This window comes from Cucumis melo, chromosome 11 (assembly GCF_025177605.1).
Source record: "Cucumis melo cultivar AY chromosome 11, USDA_Cmelo_AY_1.0, whole genome shotgun sequence".
NCBI lineage: Eukaryota > Viridiplantae > Streptophyta > Magnoliopsida > Cucurbitales > Cucurbitaceae > Cucumis > Cucumis melo.
In genome coordinates, this window is record NC_066867.1 from 20,881,637 (window position 1) to 20,898,163 (window position 16,527).

Consider the following 16,527-nt stretch of genomic DNA (forward strand, 5'->3'; position numbering starts at 1 on the left):
CAACCAAGTTTGAGCGAATGGATTATCGTTTAAAAGATGACTTGATGCCTTGCAGAAGTCATCATTGTCAAACCAAATTTCCAAATCATCAAGAACGTCATTTGAAGTAGATAAGCACTTTGCTTGATCTACTTGAAGGTGAAGTATATTCGGTGAGGTACAAGTGCAATATATTCTCAGTAACGTTTTTAGTAGACACTACGGAATCTACAAGCCGAACTCTAATCTAAAAGAGCTTTACTAACAGACTGAAGTTTTATTAATTAAAGCAAATAGCATTATATATCACAATACGATATTACATGAAAAGTTCTATACTGTAAACCGCTAGTGTTACTGATACCAGCATGAAGAAGAGAATTAAAGCAGAGAGATAACTGAGATTACCTAGCGTCATACAGATTCTTATTTCCTTTTAATTTAAGACAAGGTGGACCTAGAATGTTGAAATTATGGTACACGGCACTCCTGTATATTCCATATTTCTTTGGCATACTGGGCAATTGTTCGGTCACTGCTGAATTTTCCACTCCCAGCTGTGCTCAATATTGACATCTTCAGCCACAACTTTCGGTCCCTGCAGAATATGTATGTTGTCAGACAAATCTTGTTTGTTACTTGGATGGTTTAAGATTGATTTTTTAATCAATAAGCAGCCCCAAAATAAATAAATAAACTTGATTTTGATTGTTGAGGGCATGCTTTCAATAAATCTTGAAGCTATTGGAAGTCGATTTTCACAAAGACTCGAAGTATGGAGGCTTTAGTCAATTAATCAATATATATCGGACATGATGCCTCACCAGCAATCTAGTTGAAGCTGAGTGTATCAAATCATATAATAAGAATACATCGGTAATCTTCGATGGAGAAAGAAATAGTGCCTAACCGACTATCAAGGAACAAATCTCTCCCTCCCTACCAGAACTTGCTCAAGCTATTTTAACCCAATAAATATTTGATAAGTAGCAAACGAATCTAGCACTAGGACCATCAGAGGAAACATAATTATCTAGACAAAACTTCCATGATTGAGGAACAACTTTTCCCTTATCCTTACTTGAATGATTAAACTGTTAAACTAAAATATCTAAGTTACAATAATTAATAATAATCTTGCATACTGCAGCATCAGAGAACTAGCATTAGCAGCATCATTGAGGCTAAACAACCAAGGGAGGGGAAATAGAGGCAGTTACTTACTTGTAAGCTTCATCTACTCTTGCCTGTGCATCCATGTAGGTCGAGAAGTCATGACCAACAAGAAAGTAATCACCTCGGCCATAGCCTGAGTTTCCCTCAAGGGAATCTAAGAGAGGGCCATAGTCATAGTTTCCAAATGCACCACTCCTAATGAACTGTTTGGCCTCTTCAAATCGAGGATCCGGCTTAAACTGCATAGTAAAAATGGAAAAAGAAGTTGAGTACAAATGGTAGGAAATCTCAACTTTAAGAAGTATTAGTGGTTAAAATTTGGCAACACAATGGATTTAAGGTCCACGACTCCACCACAATCAGGTGCTATGGTAGTAAACCCACTGTCCACTTTCATTAAGGTCTTCCTCTTTCGAACGTAAAATCTTTGAAGAAGTCTATGCACGTTTGAGACATAAAAGCATGGATAATTTTCAAATTAAAGGTAATGGTAATGAGAGGTCTAATTTGATTAGCTTATGAAAATTTGGGCATTTAATTGACTCACATTATAAATTCAAACGCTATTGGTTCAAAAGAAATTTGGAAAAGGATGTATATTAATATACTTACGAAACTTCAAAGTTTAAGTTGACAATTATTAAATAATGGTTCTAATTGATACAACACCAATATTTAGGGGTATGCATTAGTATTTATCCTAGATGTTTTAAGAAAAACTGGGACTTCAAGTATTTTACTTAAGTTTCACATCAAATAATCGATAATCAGTCGTTAAAGAAACTAGGAATTCATTTTTTCTTTTTCCTTTTCTTTTATTTTTGATGGGGGAGGAGGGAGCAAGGAGATAACCAAAGAAAAAAAAAAACAATAAATGGTGTTAATTTGAGAACTACCAGCAAAGTGAAGCACGAAATAATGCATCGAGATTTTAACTTAAACAGGATATTATACGGACCGACTTTTAGAAGGAAAACAAAACGAAAAATGAATATGTAAAAGTGGAAGCCACACACCAGTCCACGTTCTCTCTCTTTCCGGAGCCTTGGGACATCATCCGCAGTTGCACCAAATAGGAAAAAGTTCTCCTCTCCAATTTCCTCTCTGATTTCTACGTTGGCCCCATCCAATGTTCCTATTATGAGGCAGCCATTGAGAGCAAACTTCATGTTGCTAGTACCACTCGCTTCCATGCCAGCGGTGCTGATATGCTGTGATAACTCACTTCCTGGGATAAGCTTCTCTGCCACAGACACATTGTAATTTGGAACAAATACAACCTGAAAATATTGCCGCAACAGCAAAGTTAAACAGAATCAAATGCTTCAAGAAATCATTATCACTCACTTTGGATAATCATTTAGGCATGATTATATAAATTCTCTCTTCTTTTCATCACTTGGCTGTGTTCATCATAACATTGTTCATTTATATATTTCAAATTTTAAGAAATACTTTCGTATATGAGAACAAATTTATAGACATTAATAATAAGTAAATAATAATAGTCAGCAAGAGAGATCACACATTTACAACATATAAAGCTAAAATCACAAAGCAAAAGGAACAAGGTAACAAGCATTCTAAATCCAGGGCAAAAGTTTAGAATAACAAATTATACTGAAGTCCATGATAGCTCCTTTCTAGCTGTATAACATATTCCCTCATTTTATAATTTCTAAGATAAATGAATGCAACAATTATAGCAGCAAGTGAACATTCAAGTCAATAGAGAACTAATATACCTTCAAGTAGCTATTGACCTCAGGATCAGTGTTGACAACTGCACCAACATCATTTACCAGCTTGACTATTCGCTTAGCATTTGTATATGTAGCAAATGCTTTTCCTCCAATCATAATAGTCCTTGGAGTAGTTTTCTTCCGGTCTTCGGGACTCATTTCCTGACAAAAGGTCATATATTGAGGTTAAAAAAATAAAGTAACAATCTGAAACAGAACAGTTTTTGCTCATGCTGGGTCTAAATATTCAAAGAGTTGATCAAAGTTCACTTAATTAAACATTATATTCCACTGCTAATAAAATGGTATGGGCGTAGTACGAGAGCAGAACACAACCTAGAAATATATACATAATGAGACAATTTAAAAGAACAGCATCAATTTCTTGGCTATGTTGCAGAAAGACCGGAATCAATAATCAAATTTGAGATATGTCGACAGATGCTACTAAAATACATTGTTAAATCATCAGAGGACTCAAAAACTTAAGCTGATGGCTTACGATAAATTTAATTATATCAACACTTCAACACTCCCCTCACTTGTAGACTTGAAAATTTGTAGAAGACCCAACAAATAGAAATCAACTTTAGTTGGGGGAGGAAATAACATTAAGAAGGTTCAAATACATATACTTTTGCTACGAAATCATATTAAGTCACCGATTGACCCTAAAACACAAAATAATGGGTTATGGTAAATTTTAATTATGTCAAAACTATAATATTTGCTTTCACCCCACAACCCATACATCACTTATTTGTTTGGTGTAAGAACCAGAAAGAAAATTTGACCATGTAGTGAAATGTAGCCAAGGAGTACTGATACCTTTAACTTCTTGTATCGATAAATTGCACCCAAGATATTCAGCAGTTGCCTTTTATATTCGTGTATGCGCTTAACTTGTATGTCAAATAAAGTATTCGAGTCAATGCTAATGCCAGTCATTTGCTCGATATACTGTGCCAACCGCACCTTGCTAGCCATCTTGGCAGATGCCCATTCAGCTTGAAGATCTGCATTGTCTGCAATCTTTTGGACAGATCATACAGAGAATGGAATTAGACTCCAGTTAACCAGGTGACAAATTTTGAATAATTTCGAATAAAGTAACTAGCAGTCAAGACATACTTTTCGGAGACCTGCAAGCAGGTCAAGGTTTGTCACCCACTCTTCTGTTTTCAACCATTTGGTTATTATGGTACTTAGGTCAGGGTTGCAAAATCGGAGCCATCGACGTGGAGTAATGCCATTTGTCTTGTTTTGAAATTTTGTTGGCCATATTGTTACATAATCTGCAAATAACTCTGCCTTTAAGATATCGGTGTGCAACTGAGCAACACCATTTACCTACAATAACAATAGGCAAAAACCACGTCATAGAAGTAGTAACAAGGTGCCATGCATTTGAATAATATATAATAGGATATAGGAAGATGAAGAAGACGCAAAACCAAGATGAAAAATCTGACAAAGATATCCACACTAAGATCACAACTATCATGTTAAATCAGGACAAAGTTCTAAAAGGAATTAATAATATGAGATCCTCATTGTAAGATCAACTATCAGATAAGTAAATGCTAAAAGGAAAATGGGGTCCTCACTCTATGGACAACTATCATGATTGAATAGAAAAAGAATAAAATACCATACAAGAATAAGATTTCTCACCGAATGTGCAGATACAACACACAAGTTAGCCATCCGAACCACTGGCTTCTGAGGGTTATTATCCAAGATGCGCAAACTGTCTATCTTATGCTCAAGATTATTTTGAGCAGCATGGATCATCGCCACAAACTGTAAGTTTTTTCGAAGCTCTATAAGAAATTATCTTAGTAGATAAAATTACATGCAATAGTGTTGAAAGTACAAAAAGCAACTTTCATTCTAAGGTGACTCTTGTACCCTCTTGTCAATTTCTTCAATGATTTCCATATGGCGCGGAAGAAGCTTCCACATCACATGTTGTGACCACTTCTCAAGTGCTTCAGGAAGAACAGTGTGGTTGGTATAAGCAATAGTCCTGATCCAATTGTCAACAGAGTCCTAGTTTAGCTCCTAATTTCAAAACAAGGCAAAGATCTCAATTTCATGGAATATCTTAATATATCTATACATTTCCTACACCTTGTAGTTATATCCCATGCTTCATCCCATCCAAGACCTTCTTCATCCATCAGTAATCGCATCAGTTCAGGAATTGCAAGGGTTGGATGAGTATCATTTAATTGCACTGCAACTCTGCTTGGAAACTCAGTCCACTCCCGTGAATCTTTCCCTTGCTTTCTCTCCTTAAATCTTGAAATTATGTCCTGTAATTGATTTGACTATCCTTGTCAGAAGAAGAAGAAAAAACCAAAGAGCTGTTTGCAAATACACGCACATAATCATGGAGAACATTGAGATACAATTTCTGAATCTCAAACAATTAGTACAAAAAAGCACCTAGATTTGCATGAACTTTCAGCCTAACAAACCTAAAACTTGGTCGACAGATTATAGGATTTAGAACTATACGATTAAAAAATGTGTTCAGTACATAATACAACGGACTTGATCTGCTAATGGCATTAACTTAGACAGTTACACTATACCTTTATGGCATTAACTTAGACAGTTACACTATACCTTTACCCCTTCTAAGTTCATCACCAGCTGTAGTACCATTTGGTAAAATTTGCAGACTACCCATCCATTTGGTATTAGTTCGGCATTTTACAATTTTTATTCTTTCAATAACTATAACTAATCTGTGTTCAGTAATGTTAACCAATTAGAATCATAAACACTTCTAATTGGCATTAATTTTTAGAAGCATTTCAAGTGCTGCTTTTCAATATGGTAATTTAAATAGCCAGCTGTGTTCATATAGAATATTGAAACTTCAACTATGTTAAAAAAGACCTATAAATTAGAGATGATGTTTTCGATAGTTGCATGATATAGTTGTCAACCTAAGCATAGTTCACATGGTTAAGGCATCATAATCTCGATTTCAAATCTCCACCACAGATATTGTTGAACTCAAAAAAGCTAATTGCATGATATAGTTACTATTAAACCACCAATTCACCCACAAACTTCAGCTAGTGGTTGAAGGCAAATTTAATTATATACACTAACACTCCCCCTCACTTGTGGGCTTGAAATATTTGAAAAGCCCAACAAGTGGAAACAATTTTAATTGGGAAGGAAACGTAAATGCAGGGGCTTGAACACAAGACCTCTCTGGACCATTTGCTCTGATACCATATTAAACCACCAATTCACCCAAAAGTGTAAGCTAGTGGTTGAAGGAAAATTTAATTATATATTACTAAAAGTTACTAATGGCTCAAATCAAGATAAATCATTCCTATAGCACAGTCGTAACTTGTAACTTACACAGACAAAATGAAGTTGATTTTGTTCATTCTACAGTTATTTAAAGAACTCAAACATAATTTTTCGAACCATCTTGAGATTCTTAATATCAATGTTGAAGTAGCCACGTAGGGATATTTCAGGCCAACATAAGGCTAAAAACTAAAAAGTACCATCGTGAAAAATATGAAAACGAAAAACAGACGCCCAACCTGAAGTGACGCACTACAAAGGAAAAACTGTTGTTTTAGTCTCAAGAGTTTTCCATTCTCTGTAGCATCTCCAGGATATAGAACGGCACATATCTGCAAATGTAACAACTCGTTGATGCAAGCCAATGCCATGAACCTTGCAAGTAGGATAACTCATAACAAACCTGTTGAGCTCTAGAATGAAGCTGAGCAGCAGATTCATATTGTCCATCGTTGAATTGGAAAAGGTCAAAATCATCAGCACGTGCTTTTGCTTCCCACAAGCGAAGACTAATGGTATTCTTGGTTTTGTATCCTGGAATTGGTACATCGTAGGCTAAAGCTTGTACAACCTCTCCTCCAATCCATCTTCGGCTGTTATGTACGCAATGCACAACTTTCACTAAACAAGAGTTATGCCCAAAGCAGTGAAGTTAATTCTTACAGTAAGATGATTAATTCTGGTATACATGATGACCCTCAAACATTTTTAACTAAATTTTCTTCTCAAAATGGACTAGTTGAGGCAATTAGTTCAGTCAACACAGAAAACTTACGATCCATCAGGCTTGACCTCCACATGACCAAAGAATCTGACTGGGAAAACAATGTCATGTCTGACAACTTCCCAAGGGCTAAACTTCTGCATGATTTCCATAAATACAAATGTCAAAAGATGTCTGAAGTAGAAATATATTAATTAAAGGTTTTCTCAAATGAAAACTTAACCTCAAGCCAATCCTCAGCTATTTCCTCCTGGCCATCTTTTGTGATCCGCTGCTTGAAAAGCCCATATCTGTACCTTAAACCATAACCCCATGCAGGCAAATTTAGTGTTGCCATTGAATCCAGAAAACATGAAGCAAGCCTTCCAAGTCCACCATTTCCAAGGGCAGCATCTTTCTCCTATGAAAAGTCATTTACAATGTCAATATTGTGCATGTTAAAAGATAAGATATAAGAACGGGGTTGTTTGCTTAACTAAGCTCAAATCTAAAACGTGAGATAAAAGACCAACAAAATCAAACATAAGTTAAATGCCAGCAGGATGCGGATAAAACATAAAAAATATAAAAATGCGACTAGAAGTATTTAATATATTCACGTGCTCACTGATTCCTGAAAAAGCTGAAGCCCACATCGAATCATCAGATAATATAAATTAAATTACGTTCAGGATACAGACTGATAACATGCATGAATTTTCCAATGTCCTAAAAGAGCAATTGGTGCCATAAAAAATATGGTTTGAGAGTCGTTATTGATGGTTGAAAGGTTTCCGATTATATGTGCAGCATTCACTACTTCTCTACTTTTCAAAAGAAGGAAACCCTGCATAGTATTCAGTGGAAGAAAACAACAAGGGAAATGATGCATCCTGCATTCAGATGCCGAGAAAAATTTATATAACCTGCTCAACCAGTTCTTCAAGATCATGTCCTAATTTATTCAAAGCATCAGCATAAGCATCCTGAGTATTCAAGTTTCCTATTGCATTGGTCAAAGCTCGGCCCTGAAGATACTCCATTGATAAGTAGTAGGTTTGTTTGGGATCAGCTTTGTGATAATGCAAGTAGGTCTCATTCCATTGCTGCAGAGTGAAGGATGAGAATTAGCACAATTAGTCAGCCACCATCAGTCAAAGTTAGTAAAGATTCATATTTAGACTAAATGAAAAATGCAATCACTCATCATAATATACTCAAATCAAATATAGGAGACCAGTCAACTCAGATTAACTACACACTTTTTCGTCTCTTACGAACTATAGATTAGCCGCTTACACACTTAAATAATGACCTTTGAGAAACGCATCAGGACATGAAAAAGCATTAAAGTTCATAAGTAAAGCACAGTTCAGCTAGTAGACGCTCTTAAATAATTTCAAATACCTAACTATCTGAAAGATAGTAGAACTACAACACCACAATATCGTCGCATAAAAAAGGATTCGAGTCATTCGACCAGCACACAGACCACTAGCAATTCGTAAATATAATTCAAAAGATTTAAAAATCGCACTTGTATAAGCCGATCGCGAACGCTATCAGCAGTCGAATAATACGCTTGCTCAGGCTCGAACTTGAAGAGAGAGAAATGAGGACTGTAAGCAGCATGATATTTGATATTAGACGCAATCTCATCCGGTTCTTCCGCTAAGGGATGCGCAACTGCAGGAATTTTCGTAGAACCAGTGGAAACCACAGTAGCACCATTAGAATTCCCACTCGACATACTCAGAATCCAAAACAAAATCAACCTGAAACAAAACAAAAACCAACAATGTAGAATAGAAAGCCAAAACCAGAAAGAATCAAACAAACAAACAATCCCTAATTAAAACGTAAAATCAACAAGAACCACTAACAACACTTACTGCTTCAACGGCTTTTCCTTCAAAAGTTCCGAACAGAAGAATTCCAGAGAAAGCAAGAATCGGGTCCAGTAATAAGAAGGGTGGAAGATATTTTTGAGGAGTGTGATGAAAGTGAAGGTGGAGAGGGATTGAATGGGAAACAAAGACGAAAAAGGTAATGAGGACGAAGAGAAAAGGAAGACGTAATTGGAAGTTTGCGGAGAAAATATCAGAGAAGTGGGAGAGGAAAAGGAGTAGTAGTAATGGAAGTGATTGAGGATCACATGGAAATGAATGGATGGATCCAAGAGAGATGGGAGAAATCGGCGGGGGAAGAATCTCGGGGTTTGGAATTTGGAGTTAAGATTTTTTGGGTAATTTGAAAGTATAATTTAATTATGTTTAGAAAAAGAAAAAAGCGCGCACCGTCCGTCCACATTCACGAGACGAAGCTGAAAAGTACTTTGACGGTTAAGGAAGAGATACCGAAACCGGTCACTTCGCGGGTTGGCCCTCTTCCATCTCACTTTTGTACTCACTTTTTTCTTTTTCCTTGATGAAGCAAAATTTTCATGTTCCATTATATATCAGTGTCTATTCAGTTTCGTTCATAAAATTCAATACAAGTTTCCAAAAAGTCTCTATAATATGGTTTTGTAGTCTTTTTCTAAAGAACTAAATTTTAATTGTACTGAGAATTTACCGATTTCAATTTCGAATTTTGACAAAATTGATATATCCCTTTGATAAAAGGAAACTACTTCAATCATGTTTGAGAACTCCCATTATCCTAGGTGAACGAACCCCTACAACAGTAATAAGAATAACCCCGATTATACAATTAGTTAACTATCCCAAGAAAGCTAAACAAATTTGTCTTAGAAAGATTGATCAAAGATCAAGAAGAAAGAGAACTTGTTTCTAACTTCAAGATTTCGAACTCTCCACAATCTAATTGATAAAACTAGATTGAAAGTCCTAAGCATGCATTCTAACATAAGAATACAAAGGAAAGCATAAAGCTTGAGAGAAAATACTCTATGAAAAGATATCATTTAAATTCAAGTTGTGTTTCAAATGTGGAAACTACAACCTATTTATACTAGTTTCAAATGTGATATGAAAGGACACAACATGTCATTTCAACTACCCTAATAAATGAAAGCACATTCCATTAAATAGGTACATATTAAATATGTGAATGAACTAAAATGCATTAAAAATGTGAATGAATCTAGAAATGTATTAAATATGTGAATGAATCTTAATTTCTATATTTATTATGACCCTTGAGTGTCCAAGTGACTCTTGAAGTTCCAAATATTTATTGAAGATCGAAAATCTAGTTTGTAAACAAACATTTAATCCATCTTGAAGTCTTTTAGCTCTAGCTTTTGTCATTGAGCCTTGAGTCATAATGATTGCCTCTTGATTGGTTTGACTTTGATGTTAGATTTATTCTTAAATATAATATTATCATTAATGTGGCGCAATTGTATTATTTATTATTTATTCTAAGAATCAAATCAACACATCAATAATTGTATAATTCGTACATAAGGCTTATGAGAACATTATTGAAGAGAAGACTACTCTTCATTTTAGATCCAGAGAAGATTCAATCTTTCTTGATCCAAAAACAAGCTCGGTAGCTCTTGAATGAAAGTTTAGATATGAACTTATTATTTTATTAGGTCCATTAGGTTAAAGGATAATGCCCTATAAATAGAACCTTAGCCATTAGTCCTCTGCCTCATTAACTAGTTTATTCTTTCCATCAACAAACTTAAATTAAGTCTAAAGGCAAGTGAGAGAAACACAATTCCTCAAGAAGATTATTCATGGATTGTTTTTTAACTAATTTTAATTTGTAAAGTTATCTAGTTCAAAGATCTTGGCATTTATCGTTATATACAATGTTAATGTTTATTGTATAATCATGAAACTAAAGTTTACATGTGGTATCAGAGCCTTGATTGAGAACTTGTAATTTTACATGCATGATTAATGATTTGTTTTAATGTTTCCGCTCCATGTTTTTTCTTTTAAATTTAAATTAAAGATTGTTTGATTAAAGATTATGAATTTAAAATTTTGTTTTTATGGAAAGTTAGAAGAAAAGAAAATTATAAAAGTTTTAAATTCCCTGTTTTTCTTCCAGAAGTTGATTTGCCGGCAACCTTGATAAAATTCATTGAGCCACATTATTAATGATTGAAGTTTCAGTTATGAAGATTTTGATCATTTCAATTAAGATATTGAAAGACCACCGCCGGCGATCTTTATGAAGATTTGATATTTGTTTTTTAAAGAACGAAGATATTGTTTTTGATATAAATTTCAATTATCTATTTGAAAGGTCACGAATTAAATTAATTTTCTAATCATTGATAAAAGGAATTAAAATCTAATAAAGATTACGATATTGTCGAAAATCTAATTCATCATAAATCTAATTAAATTTTAGATTTTAATGATTTTCGAAATATTGCATATATTTAGTTTATGATGAAATTGATGAACACGTGTTAATTTTATTTTATTTGTTATGTTTAAAGTATCCATTTATCTCTAAAATTTAATTTATACAATTAAATTTTTGGAGGATAATGTATGGATGTATGAATTTTTTTGATGAAATTATTGTATCTAACTGTAAATTATGAGGCAAATCACTTGCAATTATGTTGTTTGATATCTATATATTAGGAATAATTTGTTAGTCACCAAAGTGACCAAATTAGTAAGTTTTATAGATATCAAATTAAGGTTAAACTCAATTACTCCTATTTATGTGATGATGATGAATTATTTTATATTATGAAAAATAAAGATGTTATTATGAGTATATTGATTTTCATTATTATAAAATTTTTAAATTATCCAAAGGTAATTAGTAGTTTTATAATTTTGAATCTTATTATGGTTAATTGTAATTGTTTTATCATGATGCCTATGTTATGAACAATTTGTTAGTCACCAAAGTGGCCAAATTGGTAGATCTTTAGACATCAAATTAAGATTGATTCAATTACTCATGTCTATTTGATGCTAATGAATGAGATAATATTATGAAACATTAATGATTTGTCATGAGTATATTGATTTTCATTATTATAGAACATTTAATTTGTCCAAAGGTAATTAGCAGTTTTATAATTTTGAATCTTATTGTGGTTAATTGAGGTGTTTGGTTAGATATTGTTAGTATATCCAAAGATAACTAATGTATCTAATTTGAACATTTAAATTGCCAATTATATGAAACTAAATCTAGCATAAGTTAAATGTAAATGTTGTACATTGTTGTGCCTTCCAAAGAAGAACTTCAATGTATAAATTAATGGTTATTTAATATTATCTGAACATATGTCAATATCTTAAGTTTATTTCTCAAAGCAACGATGTATAAGCATATTTATTTTGTAATTGCAGCATCTGCCTCTGTTTCTCTTTATTCGCATGCTACATCTATAATAAAGTTTAATGGACACAATTTCTCTTATTGGTGCGAACAAATCCGATTCCATCTTGGAGTTTTGGATCTTGATTTAGCACTTTTAAGTGAGAAACCTGCTGCAATTACTCTTGCTAGCAGTGATGGGGATAGATCTTCCTATAAAGCTTGGGAAAGATCAAATAGATTGAGCTTAATGTTTATGTGAATGACTATTGCAAACAATATTAAGTCCACAATTAAGAACACTGAAGATGCTAAGGAATTTATGAAATCTGTGGAAAAATGTTATCAGTCAGAGTCGGCTGACAAGTCACTTGCTAGAACACTTATGAGTACTTTAACCAACATCAAGTTTGATGGTTCTCGTACTATACATGAGCATATCCTTGAAATGACGAACTTGGCAGCAAGGTTAAAGACCATGGGAATGGAAGTTAATGAGAATTTTTTGGTAACGTTTATCCTTAATTCCTTACCTTCAGAGTATGGTCCATTTCACATGAACTATAACACTCTGAAAGATAAATGGAATGTGCATGAATTACAAAGTATGCTCATTCAAGAGGAAGCGAGACTTAAGAAACCAATAATTCACTCTGCCAATCTCATGGGTCATAAAGGAGCTGGAAAGAAACCTGGAAAAAAGAATGGCAAGGGCAATCATCGACAATTAAAGGTAAAACAGTCATCTGCCCCAATCCACAAAAAGGGACAAATTAAGGATAAGTATCGTTTTTGCAACAAACCTGGACACTATCAGAAAGATTGTCTAAAACGTAAGGCATGGTTTGAGAATAAAGGTAAGCATAATGCTTTAGTATGTTTCGAATCAAACTTAACTGAAGTTCCTTATAATACATGGTGGATTGATTCTGGCTGTATCACTCATGTTTTCAATAAGATGCAGGGATTCCTTACAACCCGAACCACAAACCCAAATGAGAGATTCATTTTTATGGGAAACAGAGTCAAAGTTCCAGTTGAAGCTGTGGGAACCTATCGTTTAACTTTAGATACTGGACATCATTTAGACCTTTTTGCTACCTTTTATGTTCCTTCTATTTCTCGTAATTTGATTTCCTTGTCAAAACTTGATACTTTAGGTTATTACTTTAAATTTGGGAATGAGTGTTTTAGTTTATTCAAACAAAACATTTTTATTGGTTCTGGTATTCTTTGTGATGGCTTATATAAATTAAATTTGATAATGTTTTTGCTGAGAGTTTGTTAATCTTGCATCATAATGTTGGTACTAAACGTGGTCAAACTAATGAATCGTCAACTTACTTATGGCATAAACGTTTAGGTCACATATCTAAAGAAATAATTAAAAGATTGATAAAGAATGAAATTCTTCCAGATTTGGATTTTACTGACCTTGGAATTTGTGTGGATTGTATTAAAGGAAAACAAACAAAACATACAGTTAATAAAGAAGCCACAAGAAGCTCACAACTCCTTGAAATTATACACACTGATATTTGTGGGCCTTTTGATGTTCCATCTTTTGGTGGAGAAAAGTATTTTATCACCTTTATTGATGATTTCTCACGTTATGGTTATATTTATTTATTGCATGAGAAATATCAAGCAATAGATGCCTTAAAAGTATTTATAAATGAAGTTGAAAGGTGAAAATCTTAAGATCTGATAGAGGTGGTGAGTATTATGGAAAATATGACGAGAATGGACAATGCCCTGGTCCATTCGCTAAATTCCTAGAAAGCCATGGCATGTGCTCAATACACAATGCCAGGAACACCACAACAAAATGGTGTTGCAGAAAGGCAAAATCGTACATTAATGAATATGGTTAGAAGCATGTTAACTAATTCATCTTTACCTGTGTCCTTGTGGATGTATGCATTAAGAACCGCTCAATATTTATTAAACATGGTTCCTAGTAAGTCAGTTCCAAAGACACCTTTTGAACTTTCAACTGTGGACAGGAAGGAAACCTAGTTTAAGACACTTACATATTTGGGGTTGTCAAGCGGAAGTAAGAATTTATAATCCACATGAAAAGAAACTGGATTCAAGAACAACCAGTGTTTTCTTCATTGGTTATCTAGAAAAATCAAAGAGGTATAGATTTTATTGTCCTAACCACAGTACGAGAATAGTTGAAACTGGAAATGTAAGGTTCATTGAGAATGACATAATTAGTGGGAGTTTGGAACTGCGAAAAGTGGAAATTCAAGAAGTTAGGGTGGAAATTCCTTCATCTATAACTTCTTCTCAAGTTGTTGTTCCTGTAATTGTTGACTCTGTTAACAATCCACAAGAACTACAAATTAATGGTCAAACACCACATAATGATATTGTAACAAATGAACCTGTAACTGAGGGACCACAAGAAATAGAATTAAGAAGATTTGTAAGATCAAGAAGATTAGTTATTTCTGATGACTATTTGGTTTATTTACATGAGTCAGAATTTGACTTAAGCATTGATAATGATCCAGTTTCGTTTTCACAAGCCATTAAAGTAGATAATTCTACCAAATGGTTAGATGCCATGAAAGAAGAGTTAAAATCTATGAATGATAATGAAGTCTGGGATCTTGTAGAATTGCCTAAAGAAAGTAAAAGAGTTGGGTGTAAATGGGTCTTTGAGACCAAACGTGACTCAAATGGCAATATTGAACGATACAAGGCTAGACTTGTTGCCAAAGGTTATACTCAGAAAGATGGCATTGACTACAAAGAGACTTTTTCTCCTGTCTCGAAAAAGGACTCATTAAGAATTATTATGGCTTTGATAGCTCATTATGATTTAAAGATTCATCAAATGGATGTGAAAATCGCCTTTCTAAATGGAAATTTAGATGAAGAAGTGTTCATGGATCAACCAGAAGGTTTTATGGTTGAAGGAAAGGAACATATGGTGTGTAAATTAAAGATGTCAATATATGGACTTAAACAAGCTTCCAGACAGTGGTATCTTAAGTTTAATGATACCATCAAATCTTTTGGTTTTAAAGAAAACATCGTTGATCGATGTATATACCTAAAGATCAGTGGGAGTAAGTTTATAATTCTTGTTCTATATGTTGATGACATCTTGCTTGCTACAAATGACTTTGGTTTATTATGTCAAACCAAAGAATTTCTTTCTAAAAACTTTGAAATGAAAGATATGGGTGAGGCATCTATGTGATTGGAATTGAAATATTCCGTGACCGAACACATGGATTGTTAGGATTGTCTCAAAAGGCCTATATTAATAAAGTTTTAGAGAAATGTAAGATGGACAAATGCTCTTCAAGTGTAGTTCCAATTCATAAGGGAGATAAATTTAGTCTCATGCAATATCCAAAAAATGAATTGGAACGAAATCAGATGAAAACTATTCCTTATGCATCTATTGTTGGAAGCTTATTGTATGCACAAATTTGCACTAAACCAGACATCAGTTTTGCTGTAGGTATGCTAGGCAGGTATCAAAGTAATCCAGGAATGGATCATTGGAAAACTGCAAAGAAAGTTTTAAGGTATCTGCAAGGAACAAAAGATTATATGCTTACTTACAAGAGATCTGATCATCTTGAGGTGATTGGATATTCAGATTCAGATTTTTTCGGATGTGTGGATACAAGAAAATCCACTTTTGGCTATTTGTTCCTGTTAGCTGAAGGAGCAATTTCATGGAAAAGTGCAAAGCAGTCTATTATCGCTGCATCCACTATGGAAGCTGAATTTGTAGCATGCTTTGAGGCTACAGTTCATGGTTTATGGCTGCGGAACTTTATCTCAGGACTTGGAATTGTCGACTGTAATGCCAAGCCGCTGAGAATTTATTGTGATAATTCTGCAGCAGTTTTCTTCTAAAAAAACGACAAATATTCTAAATGTGCTAAACATATGGAATTAAAATACTTTGCCGTTAAAGAAGAAGTTCAGAAACAGAGGGTGTCAATTGAACACATTAGCACTAAACTTATGATTGCGGATCCACTGACTAAAGGATTGCCACCAAAGACGTTCAATGATCACGTTGAACGTATGGGCATCAATAGATATCATCATTGAGATCAAGATTATGTTATTTGACACTTTGAGCTCATTTATTTATTGTTTCTGATTTTATCTTATGGTTATGTTCTTATGATTAGTATATACATAAAAGAATTATGTAAACCAAACAGGACATCGTCTTTGATAAAGACACTTATTGTTGGACCATTATTGATTATCTTTATTATAGATCATGTTAATAGAAGAACTATTTCAGTGATACATGGAAGGGAGTAT

The 16,527-nt window shown here is 33.8% G+C and overlaps 1 protein-coding gene across 1 annotated transcript; it reads right to left on the reverse strand.

The window, feature by feature from the left end:
• Window positions 1–236: 236 nt before the first annotated feature.
• Window positions 237–9,173, reverse strand: LOC103502043 (alpha-glucan phosphorylase, H isozyme). The gene is made up of 16 exons (XM_008465841.3): window positions 8,835–9,173; window positions 8,480–8,717; window positions 7,869–8,048; window positions 7,187–7,363; window positions 7,015–7,100; window positions 6,643–6,832; window positions 6,479–6,571; window positions 5,031–5,215; window positions 4,809–4,926; window positions 4,572–4,700; window positions 4,029–4,247; window positions 3,726–3,929; window positions 2,901–3,059; window positions 2,172–2,435; window positions 1,204–1,394; window positions 237–577 (listed from the first exon to the last, which is right to left on the reverse strand). Exons 2-16 carry the CDS (start codon window positions 8,690–8,692, stop codon window positions 451–453), a joined length of 2,535 nt encoding a protein of 844 aa, XP_008464063.1. The 5' UTR covers window positions 8,693–8,717; window positions 8,835–9,173; the 3' UTR covers window positions 237–450.
• Between the last annotated feature and the right edge of the window lie 7,354 nt (window positions 9,174–16,527).

What these genes read in the sequence shown, in the direction of transcription:
- LOC103502043 (XM_008465841.3), bottom strand. Translation starts at nt 8,692, where the DNA reads ATGTCGAGTGGGAATTCTAATGGTGCTACTGTGGTTTCCACTGGTTCT. An exon ending in TAGCTGAGGATTGGCTTGAG is followed by an intron (nt 7,101 to 7,186) that starts GTTAAGTTTTCA and finishes GAAATCATGCAG; the next exon opens with AAGTTTAGCCCTTGGGAAGT. An exon ending in GCATGGGATATAACTACAAG is followed by an intron (nt 4,927 to 5,030) that starts GTGTAGGAAATG and finishes CAATTGGATCAG; the next exon opens with GACTATTGCTTATACCAACC.